At 35.9% G+C, this 21,262-nt stretch overlaps 1 protein-coding gene across 9 annotated transcripts in view; it reads left to right on the forward strand.

The window, feature by feature from the left end:
• The window catches only part of Ptprm (protein tyrosine phosphatase receptor type M), an 807,906-nt gene that overhangs the window by 512,577 nt on the left and 274,067 nt on the right, over positions 1–21,262 (forward strand). For all 9 annotated transcript variants that reach the window (XM_021734384.2, XM_078030368.1, XM_078030369.1 and 6 more), the window contains exons 12-13: positions 13,679–13,952; positions 14,942–14,978. In XM_021734384.2, the coding sequence (XP_021590059.1) occupies positions 13,679–13,952; positions 14,942–14,978 (311 nt within the window). The remainder of the gene's footprint in view (positions 1–13,678; positions 13,953–14,941; positions 14,979–21,262) is intronic.

Genomic DNA, 21,262 nt, shown 5'->3' on the forward strand with positions numbered 1-21,262 from the left:
AGTGGACCAATTACAACAATATACCTTAATAAAATTGCCAGCATTACTACTGTTGTACATGGGAGGCCTTATTAGTGTTTCTTGGTCATAAGCTCTGAGATACTACAACAGTCAATCTGATAACTAGGACAGTTTCTGAGTGACTAAGGGTTGGGTAGCATATATAATATGGACACACTGACAAAGGATGGTTCACATGCTGAGTAATGTGCAACATTTCATTTTACTACTCAGAACAACATGTAATTTGAAACTTACAAATTGTTTATTTCTGGAATTTTCCATTTAATATTTTCATATTGCTGGTAAATGAAATCACAGAAAGTGAAACTGCACATGTGGGGGACTACTATGTACATTTAGTAATAAGAATATTCTGGAACCAGTTGTGACACATGCCTGAAATCACATCGTATTGGAAAAATGAGGCAGGAGGATCCCAAATTTGAGGTCAGCCTTGGAAACTGAGGGAGAGCTTGTCTCAAAATGAAAAAATAAAAAGAGCTGGTATAGCTCAGTGGTAGAGCACCCCTGGGATGAATTGTCAGTATTGAAAAAAAAATGCTAGGTTTCTCTAAACCATTTTGATTATTCTGAACTGGAATCCTCCCTTTTCTCTCTCCTCTGCTGCCTCCTGCCCCCAACACACACACGTTACACTCTCCCTCCTCTGTCTGTCTCTCTCTCACTCATTCACTTCTACTACACTCATGTTTTGGCCCAGATGACTGCTTTCTTGGGCCTTCCCTGGCCTCCTAGCCTGTCCATGTTCTCCTTTCTCCCAGTCCAACTCATCCTAGACTTGGATGGGATGTTGGTCAGGGATGTTGGCCCTGCTGAGCCAGCTCCTTCAGGACAAGGACTTCCCTCTGCGATTTTATTTCTGTATTTCCAATCCTGGTTCTCTGCCAAGACCTCAATAGTGCTTTTTGTTTGTTTTATTTTTTTAAATAAAACTCTAGAAGGCTATTTAATGGGGAAAAATAGGACTTGATTTGCATATGGGACAGATCACTGAGGCAGAGACTCAGTAAATGGGCCTCTGTGGCTTCCAGATGTATAGTGGGTTGTTTTCAAATGGATACTTCCCATCTTATTCCAAGTCAGGGGCTTTGGGTGGGAGGTAGCTGACTGTGATCAAGAGTATTGTCCCTTGAGTTCTCTACAAATGATCCCAGTTTCATTTACAGTAAGTGAAGTCCAGTCTCTCAGATGAAGCAGTTCATTCAACTTAATGTCTTAGAAATGTGGCATCACACCTTCAAAGAACACTTTGGGCTTGTTCCTCACTATGTCTTTACTAATTGTGTGCCCTGGGTCACCCTGAAAACTCTCTTGAGTCTGATTGTGTATTTGTAAAATTTTGCATCAAATATATATCCTTCTCCAATCACAGCATGGTAAGGAGGATTAATGTAGGTGGAAATTCTTTGCAATATGATGTTGTAAGAGAGTTGAACTGTAATATCATGATTTGCCTTCAAAACATGTTGACTAGATTACTAATCAGTGTCTATTTCTTCCTTTTATTAATATGCTTAGAATTTCTAAGCATTGCCTGTTGCCATTAATATTATTCATTCATTCTGTGAAATCATCAGATTTGTAGAAGACCTGTTGTTCCATCCAAATATCCTGGCCATAAGAGGAGCATTATTAGTTGGAGAAGTTACAAACTACAGCTCTTTTCAGCAAAGGAAGATGCAAAGATCTTAAGAACCTTTAAAAAAAAATGCAACCATAGCACAGAGTTGGACAATCCTGGCTTCAAATCTTGTCTCTTATTGCCTGTGAACTTGGGGCTGTTTGTGCAACTTTTCAAGATTCATTATCCTCATTAATTAGAGGCAAGGAATAATAATGTGTACAGGAAAGGGCAGCAGGAGAATCATTGACATGTATCCAGCCAGGACAGCCTCTAATACAGCTGGAGTCTGTTCAGTCTTTTTTTTAAAAAAAAAAAAAGAGAGAGAGAGAATTTTTTAATATTTATTTTTTAGTTTTCAGCAGACACAACATCTTTGTTTGTATGTGGTGCTGAGGATCGAACCCGGGCCGCACGAATGCCAGGCAAGCGCCATACCACTTGAGCCACATCCCTAGCCCGCTTGTTCAGTCTTAGTGTGAATGCTATCCTGTCTAGTAATGATAAGTGTAATGTGTAGATAAAATGGTAACCCCTTTAGCTTGCCCGTGTCTTGGGACACCTTCTGGGTTCTAGTTTAATTTTTCCTGAATCTCAATTATGTTCTTCTTAGCAGTTTTTGATAGATAAGTAATAATTATGATAATACAAAATGAATCATAATTGTTACTTAGGGTGGGGAGCTAGGGCATGACAGGCCTCTGCTTGCTCCTTTATATAGTGATTTTTAGTCATCCAGAGTAGCCTTCCTCTTTATATGCCAGCAGAAGAACTTAGGCAATTAAAGGAACTGAGGTTAGGAAGTTAAGAGATTGGCCCACTCTTACCCCAAAGCCAGGAGCTTTCTGAGAAACACTGAGTCCTGTACTCAGATCCACAAGCCTCATAACTCCCAGGACCCTGCCTCCTCCTCCAAAATGGATCCTTCTCTTCTCTGGTTCTGTTGTCTACACTACCCTTTCTTGGTCAGGAGACCTCTTCCCTGCTGATTCTTTGGAACCAATATGGTCTCAACTTCTTTAGAAAAGAAGGACTTTACTGTGAGTTAATATCTTTCCTATCTTTTCTAATATTTAGAAACCACATTGGACCTTTGCTTCTAGATTATGATCATTGGAATTCTTAGGGTTTATCCTTGTGGTTTAATTCTTAGCAGCATCAGAGTTTCTTCATTGTTATATTTAAGCTGTTTTTTTGTTTTGTTTTGTTTTTGGTGGTGGTGTTTGTCCCCCTCCTCCCCCTCCTCCTCCCCTCCTCTTCCTCCCCCCTCCCCCTCCTCCCCTCCCCCTCCCCCTCTCACCCTTCCTCCTCCTCCTCCTCCTCCTCAGTGCCAACACAACTTCCTAAGTATTTAGGCACTAATTGTGAGACAAAATTGATTTTTTTTGGGGGGGGGATTGGATTATTTTAATCAAACTTTTCAGTCCTTCATTGTTGGTATTGATTTTCTTTTTTCCTTTAACCATTTTTAATTGTCTTCAGAAGATCAAGAAAGAAAATACCAGTTCTTTTGAGATGCTTTAAAGTAACTTTTTAATTAGTGCTTTTTAGTTATTGAAGAAATTTGCACCATATGAGCATCTTAAACAATTTGGGCTAAATGCTCTTCTGTCCCACTTCTGAATCCTTATAGAAAGGTTTCAACCTTTGCTAAAATTGTTTCAGGAAAGTAACTCTAATTTCTAACCTAAAAATTTTCTTTTTGCATTAGGGTATACTTAGTCAGAAAGATTAAAATGACACTCAGTGGTAAAACTTTAGTTTTTATATCTGGCATTACCTTGTTTCATTATTACTGTGGCTGACTTGCCCCAGTATGTTAACAGAAAGTGCCAAACCCCCCTGACATCTTCATCTTCCTCCACCTCTTTTAGGTAAGTTTTATGTTTAAAAAAGTAAGACTCTGGATTTTTTACTGCCAAGAAACAAAGTTCATTTTTATTAATGTTGCTTCTTGGATGACAGTGTCAGTCATCTCTGAAAATTCATTTTGGAAATGAAGTTTGTTCCTCAAGCACCCTTAGAAAGGAGCTGTAAAAATGGCAGGGGAAAGATAATAATAATAATAGAGTAGAGATATTAGAGCATTTATACAAGGCAACTTAATTTAACTTCCCTCAAACTCCATTTCAAACTTGCTTTTGTGCATGAAAATATGCTGCATAACTTTCCTTCCCCTATTTCTCTCTCTCTCTCTCTTTTTTTCACAGTCTCCTCTGAAGGGTTCTGTGCATTAGATCAGAGCTCCAGTTCTATAACCAGGGCTTCCTGACCAGGTGCACTGTGAGCCCAGGCCCCATATTGGGGTCAGCAGCCCAGGGCTCCTGTCGGGAAGGTGGGAAGACAGGCCACGTGGAAGCTCCATATTAATCTTGGGGCCAAATTCTTGCATGGCCCCTCCAGTCCCAAATCAGTGAAATATTAATATAATATTTTGATGTGTCCTTAGTGATGAAAATGGATATGCAATTAAATATCAAAATTGAGGAATTACAGATCTTGTAATGTGAGGAGGGATTATAGAGGTAGAAAGAGTAGTTATAAATTGTCCTTCAACTATTTAGAGAAGGGATCTGACATAAAGATCATCCAAAACCGTCAAGTTTATTTCCCTACCCACCCCAAATACCTCGATGCCTGTATTTCACCTCAGGCTCGTGGGTGGGTTTGGGATGCAAAACTGTTCTTTGAGGAGCTGGACAGTATGGATATTGAGGGAAGAAAACTCTTAAATTCTTAGAGTTACTCAGGGTAAGTCAGAGTGGGAAACTCTTGGGGAATGCCACCAGCTGGACTCAGCCATTACCTTCCATTAGCTGTGTTACTGACAAAGGGCTCTTGAAAGTGATTTAAGTGAAGGGACATATGCTAGGAATCTGAAGTCACTAACTATTTTGTTCATTGCTATGGTGTTTGGGGTTTTTGTTCCTGGAGACAGAGTCTTGCTATGATTGCCCCAGCTGGTCTTGAACTCTTGGGCTCAAACAATCCTCCTGCTACAGCCTCCTGCATTGCTAGGAATGCACCTGTGCTTCATGGTGCTATGCTGTGTTCTGTTATGTTTTCAATTTGAGGAGAACACTGGTGATGTGGGCAGTACAGAATCAGCTTCCAGGTGTCATCAGCATGTGACAGTGATTGGGTACTAGGTCCCAGCCAGATGCTCCAAGTGTAGTAGATGCTAAAGAAATTTTTATGTAGATTGTCACTCCCTGTGGGTCCTGTAACTTTGTGCTTTGTACAAACCCTTCCTGGCTCCTTGTCACAATAGTTCTCCATTGGTGTGAGGTATTTCTAACATTCTTCGAATGGGCTTCTCAAGAACAGAGGCAGGCTGTGCCTGATACCTCTTTTTATTTTTCCCCTGTGCCTGGCACAAGGCCTGATATGTGGTGGGTACCTTGGAAAGACAGGATGGAGAAAACAAGATCATTTTATTCTAATTTATTGATGTCACAATTTGTTCCATCTTATGCTGAGAGTCATACAGCATAAGAGCTTGACAGACCCAGACTCTCCATGGCAGCTGATGATTTATTGGCACCTCTGGCAACTGGCATCTGTGGATGGTGGATCTCACTTCAGTGCTCCCTCAGTGGCGTTCCTGTTGGGTGCACCTATTCTTTTGATGGTCACATCTGTTTTCTAGCTCACCTGACCTGTAACAGTAAAGCTTTTTCTGCAATGGATAGAAAGCAAGCATACAGGAGCAAAGATACAAGTTGATACATACCAAGGAGTGGGATAACTGGGTCAAATGGTTATTGAGGGTGGTTCTATTCCTACTTTTTTAAGGGCTTTCCAGAGTAGTTGCACCAACTTGCAATCCTACCAGCAATGTACGAGTGTACCCTATTCCCCACATCCTTGACAACATTTATTGTTACTTATATTCTTGATAATTACCATTCTGACTGGAATAAAGAATAATCAGACAAAGGAAAATGAAGGGAAGGAAGAGGGGTTAGGAAAAAGAAAGAGTGGAATGAATCCCAAATAATTTTCCTATGTACGTATTTAAGTACACCATAGTGAATTTTATCATCATTGTAGAATGAACTCCTAACTAGACAAACATATTCTGTGCTTGTACAATTATATCAAAATGAAATCTGTTGTCATGTATAACTAAAAGGAACCCAAAAAAGATACAAGTTGAACATCCCATATCCAAAATATTTAGCACCCTAATATTTCAGATTTTGGATTTTGTTACATTTAGGAATATTTATATAGACGTTGTTAGTTGAGCATCTCTAATCCAATAATCCAAAATATTCTACAGTCTAGAACTTTCTGAAAGGATTCTTATATTAAGGATGTCCTTAATCTTTATTTGGTATGGTTTTGATTTTATTGATTTTATTCTATTTCTATTTTCATTCCAATCATTAGGGCTAATAATGGGAAATACTTTTATATTAGTAACTGACCTTAAACTATAATTTTCATAAACATATGTTTGTTATGAAATTATATGGCTAAATTATGATAAACAGGTGAAATAGGAAGTGCAGAGGATAATGTCTTCATTGTTCAAAGCAGGAGAAATCCTTCTTAAAGATGTTCTATCTAGGACTAATTTACTCAAAATGTAGTGCGTGTTGTGAAGATTAATGACAGGCAGTGGCCTTTTGCAGAGCTTCTCAGCCTGAGTCTAATGTGCTAGTTTCCCCACCACTACCTCAAACCTCTATAACTATAGGATTTTTTTTCCTGCCCTTTGTTCACAATATGGGACTGTAATTGAGTTCATATTTCTCACCCAACCTTTCAGCTGTAATTAATATTTTATTATAGCAGATTTTATCACTAACTAGCAGAGCAGCAGGGTATTAAACTGCATGCTTGCATGTGCACATGTGCACACGTACACACATCCAGAACAGTAGCGAGTTACTGATGCCAGAAAAGCTCCTTGTTATGAGTTATGGCTGAGAGAACATAAAATATGCTTGTGGTGGTCTGAAACCCTTCCACAGCAATTTATGGCCAGCCTTAGGATCACAGCAGGACAAAGAGAAATTAAAGTTGCTCATATAAACTCTTCAACCCCACAGGTCTGTTCAAGCTGGCAATGTGTTACCAAAGTCTGTGTAACACTAGTTACCAGTTTTCATTCATAATTTAATGACCAGGGCATTGTTAGGTCAACTGCTCTCAGCACCAGTGCTTCATGCAGAACTCTAAGGGATCCTAGCCATGATGACAGCATATTAAATTCTTATCTGATTTTAAACTAGTGACATACTTCTTAAAACTTAGTTAAATATTGCCAGGTTGTTTGGTGTATTTGAGTACCATTTCAGTAAGTGTTGACAGATTTAGGAAAGGGCTACATCTGAACAATAAACAGCAAGCAGAAATTCTGTGTGGTTACATGGTGAGACACTTTAGTTATATGTTTAGTTTGCGTGTAATTAATATTTTGATTTTCTCATGTCTCCTACAAATTAGTCTTCAGAAAGATTATCAGCACTCATTTCTATGGATTGATTCAAAAAATTGCAAAATAAAACATAAGTCATTTTTAGTCCCCACGAAATGAGCAATATTAAAAGTCCCTGAAATGTGTTGGGGTTGTGGCTCAGCAGTAGCCTACTCACCTAGCACATGCCAGGCCCTGGGTTCAATCCTCAGCACTACATAAAAATAAATTAAATAAATGTATTGTGTCAACTACAACTAAAAAATAAGTATTTTTTTTAAATCCTGAAATGATGATAAGTGAATATTGTAAATGAATAGCAAAAGCAGCAATGGAAGAATCATTACATTTCTCCTTTTCTCCTTGTCCCTTCTTCTGTTAATCAGTTTGGTAATCCTCTAATATTTTATGTTAATAAGAAATAGAATAAATGGATAAGAAATATGAACTTAACTAATGTTTTTATCTTGCAAGGAATTAGAAAAATATCTTAATAATTTCAGTTCTACTTCCTCTCAAAGAGGCTTCCTCTCAAAGACCTCAAAGTCAGGAAAAAACTGAAAACATTTTATCACATTTGAACTTTCAAGTTTAAAAAAGTACATGAAAGATGTTCAGATGTTCTTTTCTAGGTTATACTTCATGTGCTATTCTATATAAATGCAGATTTCTTATTCTCCTTGTAAAGGCCTTAGAGTTTTGTTGTAGAAAAGCCTAGCATAAATTAAATTTTAAATTAAATTTCATTCCATTGGCAAGTTCTGATAGAAGTAATGTTACATTTTTGGCAGATTCATCTTTACTAAGGGTTGTACTTTAATATTGCAAAAGCAGTGGGAAGATATTATGTTACTTTAAATTCCAGAATATTGTTAGACCAGCATTAGAAATGGTGCAATTTTAATAAACAAAAGGAGCCTTAGTAATATATTAAAGGGATAATAGAATTTTAATTCAGCTCACTAAGCTAGAAACTTCTGATCAGTTTTCTATCTTGAGAATTTGCTTTTTTAAATATTTTTAGAAAAACCAGACAGTAAGATTTTCAAAGCTAGTTTTGAGATTGTGATTGTGATGGGAAGATTTTATGAAATTGATTAGTGTAATGGTGTAATTATTTGTACAGATGAAAAACACACTAGTCATACAGTTCAGTCAAGGTACCATTGACCTGGGTGCTAATAACATGCTAATTTCCATCAGGGAGACAGCAATGTATGGCAGTTGGGCAGCAGAGAGGATTTAGCTATTTTTCATTAGCACTTGGACTTTGATAAAGGGGAATAGAAAAGAGCTGCTTGACCTTTCAGTGCTTAAATTATTAAAGAGCAAATAGATTTGAGGTCTGGATGCTTGCAAATCTAATTTGTCTTGTGGAGCAAGGATGAAAAGACATTTGGGGTTTGAAATTGCTCCAGTCAACCTAGTTCTTTCTTTAATATATCTGGAGATGAGTAGATGGTAACCATTTAAAAAGTAATATGTCTGGAGTAGAGTGTATAATATAACTAATACCAGCTGGAAAAAAGGGAGGCCCATTAAATGATCATTTCATTCTCTGATTGTCACCTAATCCTCATCAAATTGCTTCTGAGGAAAAAAAAAAAAACTTCTTCATCCATATTCTCTTAAATGGTACATAAGTTACAGAAGAAAATTTTGTTTCATAAAGAAATGTCTCATTAGGGAACAACAGATTGTATAGTTTGAATTACATTCAGGCATTACCTGGCATTGATTAGGCACTCAAAAATATTTATTAAATTAATAAGTAAGTGAACACACACATAGTAGCAAGATTGGAGAAGAGAGGAATGAGAAGTGAGAGATGGAGTTGAGAGAAGGGGTAGAGGAGGGAGAGATGCAGCCTTTGATTTCCATTTGTTGTGGGTCATTCAGGACAAAGTTAAATTCTGACCGGCACCCTCTTATCTCAAAACTTTGTTCTTTTAGCTCTTGTATTCAGGAAATAACTAAAGAATAGATTTAATGTTAAATTTTAGTAATGCAAACATACTTGAAAAAAGCAGTTGGCTTCCCCCTTACCAGCACATATAATGTGTAATGTACCCCAAAAACAAAATAGACATGACTTTTGGATTATATTATGATTTCAAATATATGCGCTTCATGGCTCACTTCATTCCAAGAATCACGAGAAACAAAAATAAATAAATCATTACCCAAAGTACATGTATGAAGGTACAAATTGGGTGTCAACCTACTTTATATAAAAACAGAGATATGAAAAATTGTGGGATATATGTGTAGTAAGAATTATAATGCAAAAAAACAAGTTATGAATAAAGACATGAATTGGTGTGAAGATACTTTATACAAAGATATGAAAAATTGTGGTCTATATGTGTAATAAGAATTGTAATACATTCTTCTGTAGTGTATTTAAAAAAATAAAATCAATTTAAAAAATCAAAAAAAAAGAAAAAATGAATAAATCATAGCCCTCGTCCCCTAGATGCTTACAAGACTTTTGAAAATAATTATAAAATGATACCAATGTCTATCAGTCTTCACCAAAAAAAAAAAAACCACGTTTTTGTGAATTTGGAACGGAGTAAGAACATCTCAAAGCGAGGAAATGATTGGAAGCCACTGGAAGAGGGGTCAAGGAGGGTCTCTGCATTTTATGAGAGTGGTTTCCTGCTGAGATTGTCCAAGTGTCCATCTTTCTGGGGAGAACAGCATTTCAAAAGCACACTTGAGCCCAGCCAAAAGGGAAGAAGAAAGATGCAGAGGTTTGTGTCCAAATTCTGGGGCTTGAAAAGTCCAAAAGTAGCTGTGTTGATTTTTAGAATCAGAGGGTGCCCTTGCATGGTGGGAAAAGTGAAGAGATTCCAGAAGGTGCAGTCACTGGCACTCTAGAAATATCTCCTTCCCTGAAAGTGATTTATACCACAGATGCATATCGCAGAAGGGAATGAGGTCAAAGGTAACATTACCATCTATAGCTCCCTTGAAATCATAAAAGTGAAAGACTCTTTACACAAAACTTAAAATGAAGTGATTATGGAAAGTAGAGATCAGCTTATATATCGGTTGCATCTGCAAGGCAGACGGCTCACATCAGTGCCTTAAATAGTACTTGTGAAGAAGGAAAGCATCACTTGGCCCAGTTATTTAGAACATGATGTCAACTGGGCTTCCCTTCCATTTCAGTAGAATAGCACTTCACCTCAGGACGTTGGTCTTCACCTCAGTAAATTGGAAAAAAATAAAAGTTACATGTACATGGCCTGGTGCTAGACAGAATAATTTCTGATTTTTTTTGTCTTCATGTTATCTTTATTTTTCTGCATTGTCTTGCATAGGAGTATCTGAAAAGTTGTTTTTAAATAGAAATTTTGAAAATCATGTAGCAAATGAATGGAGAAACTGAGTCTTTGAAGGAAGCTATTGTTAAAAATTATTTTATCAAATTGGAAATTTCTTTGCAAAGCAAGTAATTATTCTTATGGGTTATTCAGTTTGTGAGAGCAATTCTTATACAGTGAATACAAATTTTGGATTTATAAAATGCACATTAGAGAGCCAACCAGTATTCTCATTTTGTAGGAAAAAATAAGAAATCTCAAAAATCAATTAAAAACCCCGGGTGTTTGCAGAATTAGAGTTAGTGCCTGGACCCATGCACTGACTCATTCATACAAAAGCCATTTCAAGAAAATGTTCATGCTTCTCGGTGCTGTTTTAATGACATTTTGAGTAAATTCCTTCCATAACTGTCATCTGTGATTGTACTACTAAGCAGGTGACATTCTGTTTGTTACTTTGACCTCAACCCTTACTCCTGCTATTATTTTGAGACCTAAAATGCAGATTTGTACTATAGCCTCTCCCCCTTCTGCAGCAGATACAATCCAAGACCCCATATGGATGCCTGAAGTCACAGTTAGTACCAAACCCTATATGCACTGTTGTTTTTATACACACATATTTATATAAAGGTAAATTTATAAATTGGGCACACTAAGAGATTAAGAGCAATAACTAATAAGCATATAGAACAATTATAACAGTAAACCATAGTAATTAAATGAACGAAGTCTCTATTTTGGTTTTTTGTGATTTATTTTAATTAGGTATATATGACAGAAAAATGTATTTTGATTCATTGTCTCTTTTTTGTATGCTAATAAAACTTTACTTATAGACATTGAAATTTTAATTTCATATGATTTAATGCATCACAAAGTACCATTCTGATTTTTTTCTTTTATTAAAAGTGTTTTGTTTATTTTTTAAAGGTCTGTCACTCTTGAAACAATCAAGACAAATATTAGTATTTTTGGATTGTGGTTGAGTGAAACCACGGAAGGCAAAAAAATTTAATATTTTGGGGTTGAGGGTAACCGAAACCACAGAAAGCAAAACCACAGATAAGGGAGGACTATTTACTGTTTTTGCTGCTGTATCAAACTACCCTAAATTTAGCAGCTCAAAACAAACTTTTTATCTTGCCATGATGGTGTGGGCCAGCAGAAAGTTGGCTGGACAGCTTCTGCTCAGGGTCTCTCAGCACTTCAGTCATCTGCTGGCTTGGCTGGTGACCTTCTGAGGCCACTCACACACATGGCTTCCAGATATGCTTCCTGTGAGCTTGGAGTCCTTGGGACTGCCAAGCAGTGTCCCCCCCTCCAGCTTGGCAGATTCATGCTGTGGGACCATTTACTTGATTGGCTTCTTCAAGGCAGGCTCCCAAAGGAACTAAGGTGAAGATGCATTATATGTATAGTGACCCTTCTGCCACATTCTGTTGGCTACATGTGAGTCATTAAATATAGTGTAGCCCACCTCTTGAAGGAGATATGTCAAGGTCTTTGTAAATAAATCTTTAAATTACCACATCCAAGTATTTGTAGATGTAAGAAGTCAAGAAGGATGAGAGAAATCAAAGTCTGCCTTACCTCTTTATGAATCCTTTGTCCTCTATCTGGGAAGAAGCTCTCTAAATACTTTCTTTCATGTTGAGTCTCTTATGCAGGGAAGAATCTACCAGATTTGGTGGAGTCTCTTACATAACTAAGCCCAGTAGCAAATCCCTTTTTTCCTTCTTTCCTTCCTTCACTGGTTGAAATGTCAAAATTCACTTTTTTCTCACACTGTAAACCTGTTGGACTACCTGTGCGCTGAGAAACCACTGTGATGTTGAATTGTAGTTAGAATTATAAATTGAATGGCAAAACTCACTTTTTGATTCATTTTGCACTAAGTGGTTGTACTCAAAAGAGTAAATGTTTGCCTGAATGCAGATTCTGAGTTCACATTAACGAGAGCCATGAAGAGGCCTTCCCCAGGGAGGTGGGGATGGGCTCCCACTCCTAAGCTTCTCTTTTATCATTAATGGTCAGCTGTGCTCAGAAACTTTTGAATGGCACCATTGTTGTAGGGAACCAGTGTAGGAACCAGGGTTCTACTCTTCAGGGGGCACATCATCTTTGCAGTTATTGCTGAATGGCACTTTCTCATCCCTTCTTTATATGTGATTCAAGTAGCTTCTTTCATGGTTTTCTCTTCTGTGGGAATCCTCCCATGAATTGTGCATGGACCAGATTGGCATTGAAGCCTTTGAGTGGGAAGATCTAGTATCTCGAAACTCACAACAGCTCTTCTGCTGGTGAGATGGCCCCATACATGAGAGCTCTTACGTAGCCAAAAGGTCCATCCAACACTGGTCCTATGCCCACCTATATCCTGTTATTCTTTGTGAAGAAGCAAGGACCTAGGAGACAAGACTCCTGCCACTGAAACCTTATACCTACCAATCCTCTTTGAACTGTATGGATATAAATAAAGCAGGCATGGGCTCGGTCTTTGTTAGAGGCTACACCTGACTGGTCAGCTTATCCCTTCACTGCTCCCAGTCTGAAACTGTATTTCTGTGTCCTGTGGTTATTTTGTAGTACTATTTTCTTAGCTTTGATTTCTCAGCCAGCCCATCCCTCTGGAGGGAAACCCTTTCTCTCAACAGGCAGGATGTGTGTGAGACTCTTTCAAGTCACACGGAAGTACAAAGATTGGCTTTTCAAATTTCAGTCCCTCATCTCCGTTTTTCTCATATCATTGCTTTCCACTGACTGAATATGGTCAAAGGCAAAGGGATGTAAGAAAAGATGGGAGCCATAAACATTAATTAAGATAAATCACTGCACGTTTCTTTTGTGACTTGTTAAAACTTCACCTGTGGTCATACTGATGCCACTGAAGAGAATAATGCATTGCCTTTCTTACAAACCTACTGTTAATATAATTTCATTATCAAGAAGATTACAAATTATCTTCAGGTCTTTTTGAGAAAAGGATTATGTTAGTCTTCTGCTTACAAACAGCAGTTTCTAAATGTTTTAAATTGTGGTAAGTTTTGTTTCTCTCGGTAAATTATTTAGGAATATTTTGGGTGAGAGAATTTTGAGGGAGAGTATAAACACTCTCCTTCTCTCTTTTGATGAGCAAGCATCAAGTGAGTGGCCCTCCTGTACCAAGCACTTGACTGTGTTCACTGTGTTCCTTATTTTAGATCTTCTGTGTGGTTCCCTGCAGTTGAAGGCAGAGGGGATCACTTATGATTCTTCCTTTTTTTCCTCTAGTGTCTATCAAATAGTTGTTGAGGAAGAACGTCCTCGAAGAACTAAAAAGACAACAGAGGTCTTGAAGTGCTACCCAGTGCCAATTCACTTCCAGAATGCTTCTATCCTGAACTCACAATACTACTTTGCTGCAGAATTTCCGGCAGATAGCCTCCAAGCTGCTCAGCCTTTTACTATTGGTGACAACAAGACATACAATGGATACTGGAACACTCCCCTCCTCCCCCATAAAAGCTACCGAATTTATTTCCAAGCTGCTAGTAGAGCCAATGGGGTAAGTTTTATAGATGATTGTTCAACAGTGCTATTTTGGGTTATTAATGTGAACATAGCTTAATTAAGATAGTAGTAAATAGGTGAAGTCATGCATTTGTGTGCTTCTACTTGTTAACAATTTTTCTCCTTTAAAGTTATTTTCATCTAGAGAAATTTATGGCAAGAAATGAATATATTCATATATTCATCTTTTTTTGGTTTGGAAAGTCAACAATGATAGTTTTTACTTTCAGATTTTCTTATTACCAAAAGTTGGCTAGACATTTTGCTTAGCTTACTATTTTACAGGAAAACAGTACAGCTACAACACATACATCCAGCTCATTTAAAGTTTTTCGAGTTCTACAACATCTGTCTTTTCAGCATATTCTGAAAATCTGTCCCATTTCTTTAATTCCACAAGACTTTATGCTTCCTATTAGCTATGGCTAAATTAAATGTTTTCTTTTTTTTTTCTCTAAGAGAAAACAGATTTAGGAAGACGAGATGGAACAAAATGAAAACTATCATTGAGTCTCACATCTGAATTGTCCCGTTTCTTGTTCAGACCAACCTGAGCTCTGATAAAATCTTTAAGTCTCATTACACAAAAGGGAACATTTTCCAGATTCTTCCATCAATTCCATCTCTCATGGCACAGGTCTGGGTATCACTGGACACTGAATTTTTGCCAGTGAACGAAAAAATCTGGGATGTAGAATCCTTCCATTGCTCTTTGCACAGGGAACAAGGATGGGTTTGGGGAAACATTCAGCATCCACCAGGTAGAGATCATTTATGTTTAACTCCTCCTTCCTCATGGGGTACAGCATTCCCCAAGACCATCTACACTGGAGCCAGAAAACGTACATGAACATTGTTCAGAGAGTGAACTAAGTGGAACAATGAAATCTTTCTTTATCAGTGTTATTCAACTCAAATTATAGATAATTCTGTTGTTTTAAATAAAATATAAATAATAATTTCACCCCTCTTTATTTAATACAGGAAACTAAAATTGACTGTGTCCGAGTGGCCACAAAAGGTAGGTTGAAATTGTGGGAATATCTTCTGGCTTATGTCTCTTAAAATTTACTTTGGACTATCTTTCAAAGATTTTTGAAATATAACTTCATTTATATAAGTATGTGCATGTCTCTGGGTGTATGTATCATATCTATATGCATGCATGCATGTATATATATATATATATATATATATATATATATATATATATAGGTGTTGAAGTATTGATGGCAGTTAACACTATTTTATGTACATACTTTTTACAATTACAATTCATACTGCCATGTTCCAAGCAGTTTTCAATGCTTATCTTTGTAAAAATTGTTCTAAAATATTAATTTTATATGATGTCTATACACATCATACCTGTTTAGATCATTGTTCACCCTACCTAGTAAAACTATATTTTGAGAGTCTTCATATACAAGAGAGTAAAATATTTATGCCCTTCTTTGATGAGATGAGGTCTTGCTGTGTTGCCTAGTCTGGCCCCAAACTCCTGAGTCCAAGTGATCTTTATTCCTCACCTCCCAAATAGCTGGGATGACAGGTGTGTGCCATCAGGGCACACCTGCTATTTTCAGCAGAGATCTAACTATAATAGCCCTAGAAAATCAAGTCTATATGAGCTTTTTTCACTGATGATGCTTGAGTCCCAGTAGCCAGGTGGTCTTATTACAGAACTTCTATTTCCCAGGCCTGGTTAAAATTCTGAGAAATGTGATCAAGGATGAGCTATAGATAGGGTGAGTCACCATGTACTGCCCATGCAACACTTCCTAAAGAAGGCGCAGATGTGAGTTCTTGGATATGAGCAGTAATCTCTTATCATTTCATATGATAAACATTACATATAGAAGTGCATAAGAAAATGCTTTGGGAAATATAAAATGCCTTATTAAAATGAATCACTATAAATTAACCATTATAGTTCAATATACTCTTTCAGACCATCAGGGTATTCATGAGGTCCTGTGTGATTTAACAAAGAAATATTGAGAAGAAGGCATCACTGAGTCTGTGGCATTATATTACACCAGTTCATGCTGGATAAGTGTTATTGGATAAAATTATCATTTTATTATTGTTTAAATGTCAGGAAAGAGTTTGAATATGCCATGGATAGGCATGTACATCAAAATCTTCATTGCATTTTTGCTCCATGAAGATACATGACTTTTGCATTTAGTATTAACAAATGTTTATCCTTTGCATGTTATGTGCAAGCTACTGAACTCATTTATAACTTATTGTTATGGGGCTTTTAGGTCTACTTTTGAGAATCTTTTTTTTTTGCTTTTAAAACCTTCTGTGTATTATATTGAACCTAATGAATACCTTTATTTATAGGAGTAAGTTAGTAGAAAATGAAATTATAGTTAATATGTTTTATAGGCTGCTTTCAGTTATAATAGTATTACAAAGCCCTTGAACCAGGTATCCATCCAGGATCTTAGATCTGCAGCCCATTGCCTGTGCTTGAGAACAGGACTTGTGAAATATTGCATTATTGCATTCCACTTACCCTTACGGTCTGAAAAAGTAAATCTAGTCCCAAGGTGCTTAATTTATAATGCTTTGTGTTTAACATTATAGTGGAAAATTTTAAAATCACTTTCATACATGTGTTCTCATTTATTTCTTTACCACCAGTATAAAAAAGGAGACAAGTAGTTCGACTCTTATTTTTAAGATGAAGACAATGTGTGTATTTGGAGATGAGTGGACTTACTAGGGTCACTCAGCTAATAATCTGTGGGTCACAGCTCGATCTCAAGCATTATGGCTCCTACCCCAGTGTTTCTTTCACTTTGTCTCATGGTTTTTCACACAGCAGAAACTCTGGCCAATTATACTTGTGTAGTTTAAGCTTCTGACCTCCCCTTTATCAGAATTGAGTCACTGCCCAATCTGCTGTGAAAACAATGAACTATTTCTCATCAGGCTGATTCACATAGTTAAATAATTATATAAATGACACACTAGTAAATATGGAAACCTGACAAGTTTGCTGTTTCCACAATAGATTGAATTAGATGGTGATTTGGATCATTTTCTTCCATCAGCTAGATTTCATCAATATTGTAATTTGTTTTTCAATTCACCAAAGGATGATTAGGCAGTCAGATGACCTGACTGACTAAGTATTCCCAACTCATATTTTATGAGTCATTTGCAAACATTTACACAGCAACAGACTCTATCCAAATAACCTCTTTGGGGAAAATAGGGAAACATACTTTAATATTCACTGCCTAACATTGTCATTCCTATTTCATAAAATCATAGTATAGTAGGAAACCTTGGGGGATAATCTCCCTCCAGGCAAAAAAAAAACACCGTTTTGTGCTATTTTATAAAGTTCTAAAGGATATATTCTGTAGTTCTCCCTTTACAGCACAGCATAATGTTTCACCACTTTTATAATGAGATATTTTCCCCTTCTTTATACTAAAAATTCTTTTTGCAGTACAGGAGGCCATTCCATCTAAACACTGAAAAGATTTAATAACTTTATTAGTAGTGTGCAATAAAAATGTTTGAAATTTAAAAATTCACACATCCAGTGTGTTTTGCCACATATTGCTGACAGTGTGATAGCTTAATTGCGTTTTCAGATATTGAACCACTTTCCTAAGCAACATCTTAAGTGCAGAAATATTTCAGTGTTTTCCTGAAACAACTGTTGAAAAAACCTTTATAGAGAAAGTATAGAGGTGGATTTGTTTACAAAAGAAATAGTTTATAATTTCAGGTAAGGGTGTGTCAAAAATATATCTCATGCTATTTATAAATTTAAAGTTGTGGTTATTTTAATCATATTCCAAAGATATATTTTGACACTCATCATTTCAAATATAGTCTCATGGAAAACCTAAGGTGTGTTATTACATATTTTCATGTCTGGAAGATTGCCTATATTTTTTATGTATCCTCCTTTAATTTGTATATCTAGATGAGATGCCCATAGATATCTGACTTCAGTTTGTTGACTATAGACAAACTCATTACAGAACATTCTCTTTTGAGTTAAAAGATGAAGGCACTATATAGTAGGGTATGAGTGACATTTGGGTGTGATCCTTCCGATTTAATCAGTACCCTGGAGCAAATGTAAAAGTTTTTAACTGTACTTAGATTTTCCAAAATTTTTAAAAATTAAACTCACATTTTTACAGCTGAAGTCTTTTAATGACCATTTGGTCCAACTCTTTCTTAGTAATTAGTGTATTATTTTCCTTAACTTTTGTATACAGTTTGGCTACCTTATAATAACTGTTTGAGTAGAAACACTTTAGAATTTTGAAGGCTTTATGGATGATCAACTCTAAACTGACAGGGTATGCTTAAAAATTAAAATCTGTCTTATTAGTAAATTAGATCTTTTATATTGTGAGGTATATTCATTCTAATTATGATGACAATTTAAACTATATACATTACATTAATCTTTTATAAGATTATTTTCCATAATATGATGTCACCTATGTCTCTCCTTGACAGTGTAACCATTGATGCTTTCCTCTTATCCACTTATTTTTTAAATTATTCAAATGGCTACTATTTGTTAGTCATAGACTAATCTGTAGAATTTAAAGTACAGATAGATAAATATATCAACCTTTGAAAATTTTGAGTTCATTAAATTTAGGGGGTTGTTTGTTTATTTGTTTGTTTTATATTCAAGGGCAGGGGTTTCTATCTTTAATTTTTTCTTTTCTTGCTATGATTTGACTAACAGCAGTATAGAAAAATGTCAGAAGAAAATCTATGTGCAAACACATGCTAAATTCTTTTCAAAAAATACTAGATATGTCAGGTTACAAAAACCTTACCATGAAAACAAACTACTTTTTCCATGTAATAATTTGGTTTAAGACGAATTTTTTATGAAAAAAAAATGCTTCATTGTAAGATCAGTATTTTATTGAACTCAATTTGTACTGAATGGGAATATGCTTTGCTGGAAGACCTTGAGAAAACTTTGAAGGATTTCTGTTGTTCTGATAAAATTTCTAACCATATTCAGAAATCTGAATACTTCTTTTTTTTTAATCACTAGTGTCTTGGAGAAGTTTCTCCAGACTGTTTTTCTTTTCACACTTTTGTTCTAAAAACATTATTTCTAGGCCATAGTGCTACCAAATGAAACTATACTGATAAAAGAACCAAAAAGGATGTTTAGATGTAAAACTTAATTAAGATTCCTTTTAATTACTTGTATTCAATATCTGAGAAAACAAATTATATAGTAAGGCAACTCGTATATGCTAATCTCCTATTATTTAGGCTGTAAATTTAGATACAGGAACATGCAGTATTCAGAATTTCATGGAGAATATATTTTTGTTTTCTTAAAAAAGTCTGCACAATGTACATCAGGAATATATTAAGACCCCTCCCCCTTAGAGGTTCCTGAAAAGAAGAAATCTAAACAGTTCTATGCCACCCACATTTATTTCACCCAAAATTGTTTTTGAAGAATACCAGATCATGCAAAACAGAGTTTGGTAAATGCCAATTCAGTTAATTCCAAAAGATTCCCCTACATGCAACTGAAATGGCACTTTAGATATGTATGATCTATTCAACACATTATTTACTCTTCCATGCGCAGCTCCATACCTAAAGAGGCCCTAGTTTTATCACCATCAGATGTTGTCTTCTAAGAATAGGATTAAAATTTCTGGCTTTATTTTGCCAAATTTAGTGCTGCTCACTTTTATATAAATTCTTATTGATATTTCAAGGCAGAAATTAGCAAACTTCTGTGTCAAAGACCAGATAATAAATATTATGGACTAGGGAATGTATGACACCTTGGGTTCAATAACCAGTACAGCAAGAATAATAATAACAATAAATTTGTATTTATTTATTTATTTTAGCCTTTGTGAACTATATGTCACAACTACTGAGCTCTGCCTTGCTAGACAAGGCAGTCATAGGCAACACCTAAATAATTGACTGTGGACAAGTTTCATCAGTTCTTTTGTCCTCCAGACTGGTGATCAAGCTCACGGGCACTCTACCATAGGGCTATGTCCATAGCTCTTTTTATTTTTATTTTGAGATAGGGTCTTGCTGTTTGTTCTCAGGAAACTTGAGATCCTATTGCCTCAGCCTTCCAAGTCACTGGAATTTATAGGCAATTATCACTGCACCTGGCCCAATAAAACTTTATTTGTAAAATTAAGAGGTGAGTCTACTGACTCATTTTAAAGTAATTTGTAATGCAATCAAGCATTTTGGTTGAACTAAAAAGAATATTCACAAATAAACACTTTATAAAGAGGAACATAGACATTACATAAATATCCTTCCTGACACACATTGCAATGCTTAGCCTTGGATTGTGGTTTGAGTTCTTTATAGTTTGTGAATGCCTGGCTGATCACCCATAGTGATTTTCAAATAACTTTTAGTTCAGACCATTTACCCTTTTTGAATGTTAGAAAAGAGCCCTGTTTTTCAATAAAATATCATTTTTCTCAAAAGTAGAGTAGGTCAGATCTTCCTGTAATACACAACAATGTAAAGAATGAGTTGAACAACAATAATCTATGACCAAGAAAAAATATAATGTATGTAGACCTTGGAATTGCTCCTAACTTTGTAACAAGTCTTAGAAATATCATTTTCCATGTGCAAAGTATATCCATATGCAAAATTGCAGAATATGTCATCTCTAGAAAATTGTCTTGGTGTAATGCATTGGAACTCTCTATTCTCTGACCACACAGTTTGTTCATCTCACTTAGCAAAACTAGAATGGATTCATTAATAATGTGTGAAAGACTGTCTCACCATTTTAAACTCAGTTGCTACAGTTTTGTAGTTATAAGAAGCAACATTGTTTGAATGGTGCAGAGGGATATTTCAAAATATTATGCAGTAGCAGTTTTGGGTTTAATTGTCTGCAGATGGTAGATGATCTATTTTCCTTACTCGCTGCCACATTTCTAATAGTGCCCAGGCTGTTCCATGTAAATTAGTAATCTTTCATGTAAGCCTGTCCTTAATTTTCCAATATTTTTTCTTTGCATCATTTTCCAGCTGTATCATGTTAGAACTGATGTTTTAATTTCCTTTTTTTTCAATATCTGTGTGTCATAAATGTTAACCACTTACACACAACTGTAGAGGTGTGCAGGCAAATCAAGAAAGCAGCCCAGTTCACTTGGAGAATCTTAATCATTTCTTCAGTCACATGTTAACCATGACAGTTATAGCAAAGGCAATTAGTAGTTTCCATTATGTTTTTAACTAATACTTTGAGACACAATTTTTATTCTCTTAATG

This window comes from Ictidomys tridecemlineatus, chromosome 13, assembly GCF_052094955.1.
Source record: "Ictidomys tridecemlineatus isolate mIctTri1 chromosome 13, mIctTri1.hap1, whole genome shotgun sequence".
Lineage (NCBI taxonomy): Eukaryota > Metazoa > Chordata > Mammalia > Rodentia > Sciuridae > Ictidomys > Ictidomys tridecemlineatus.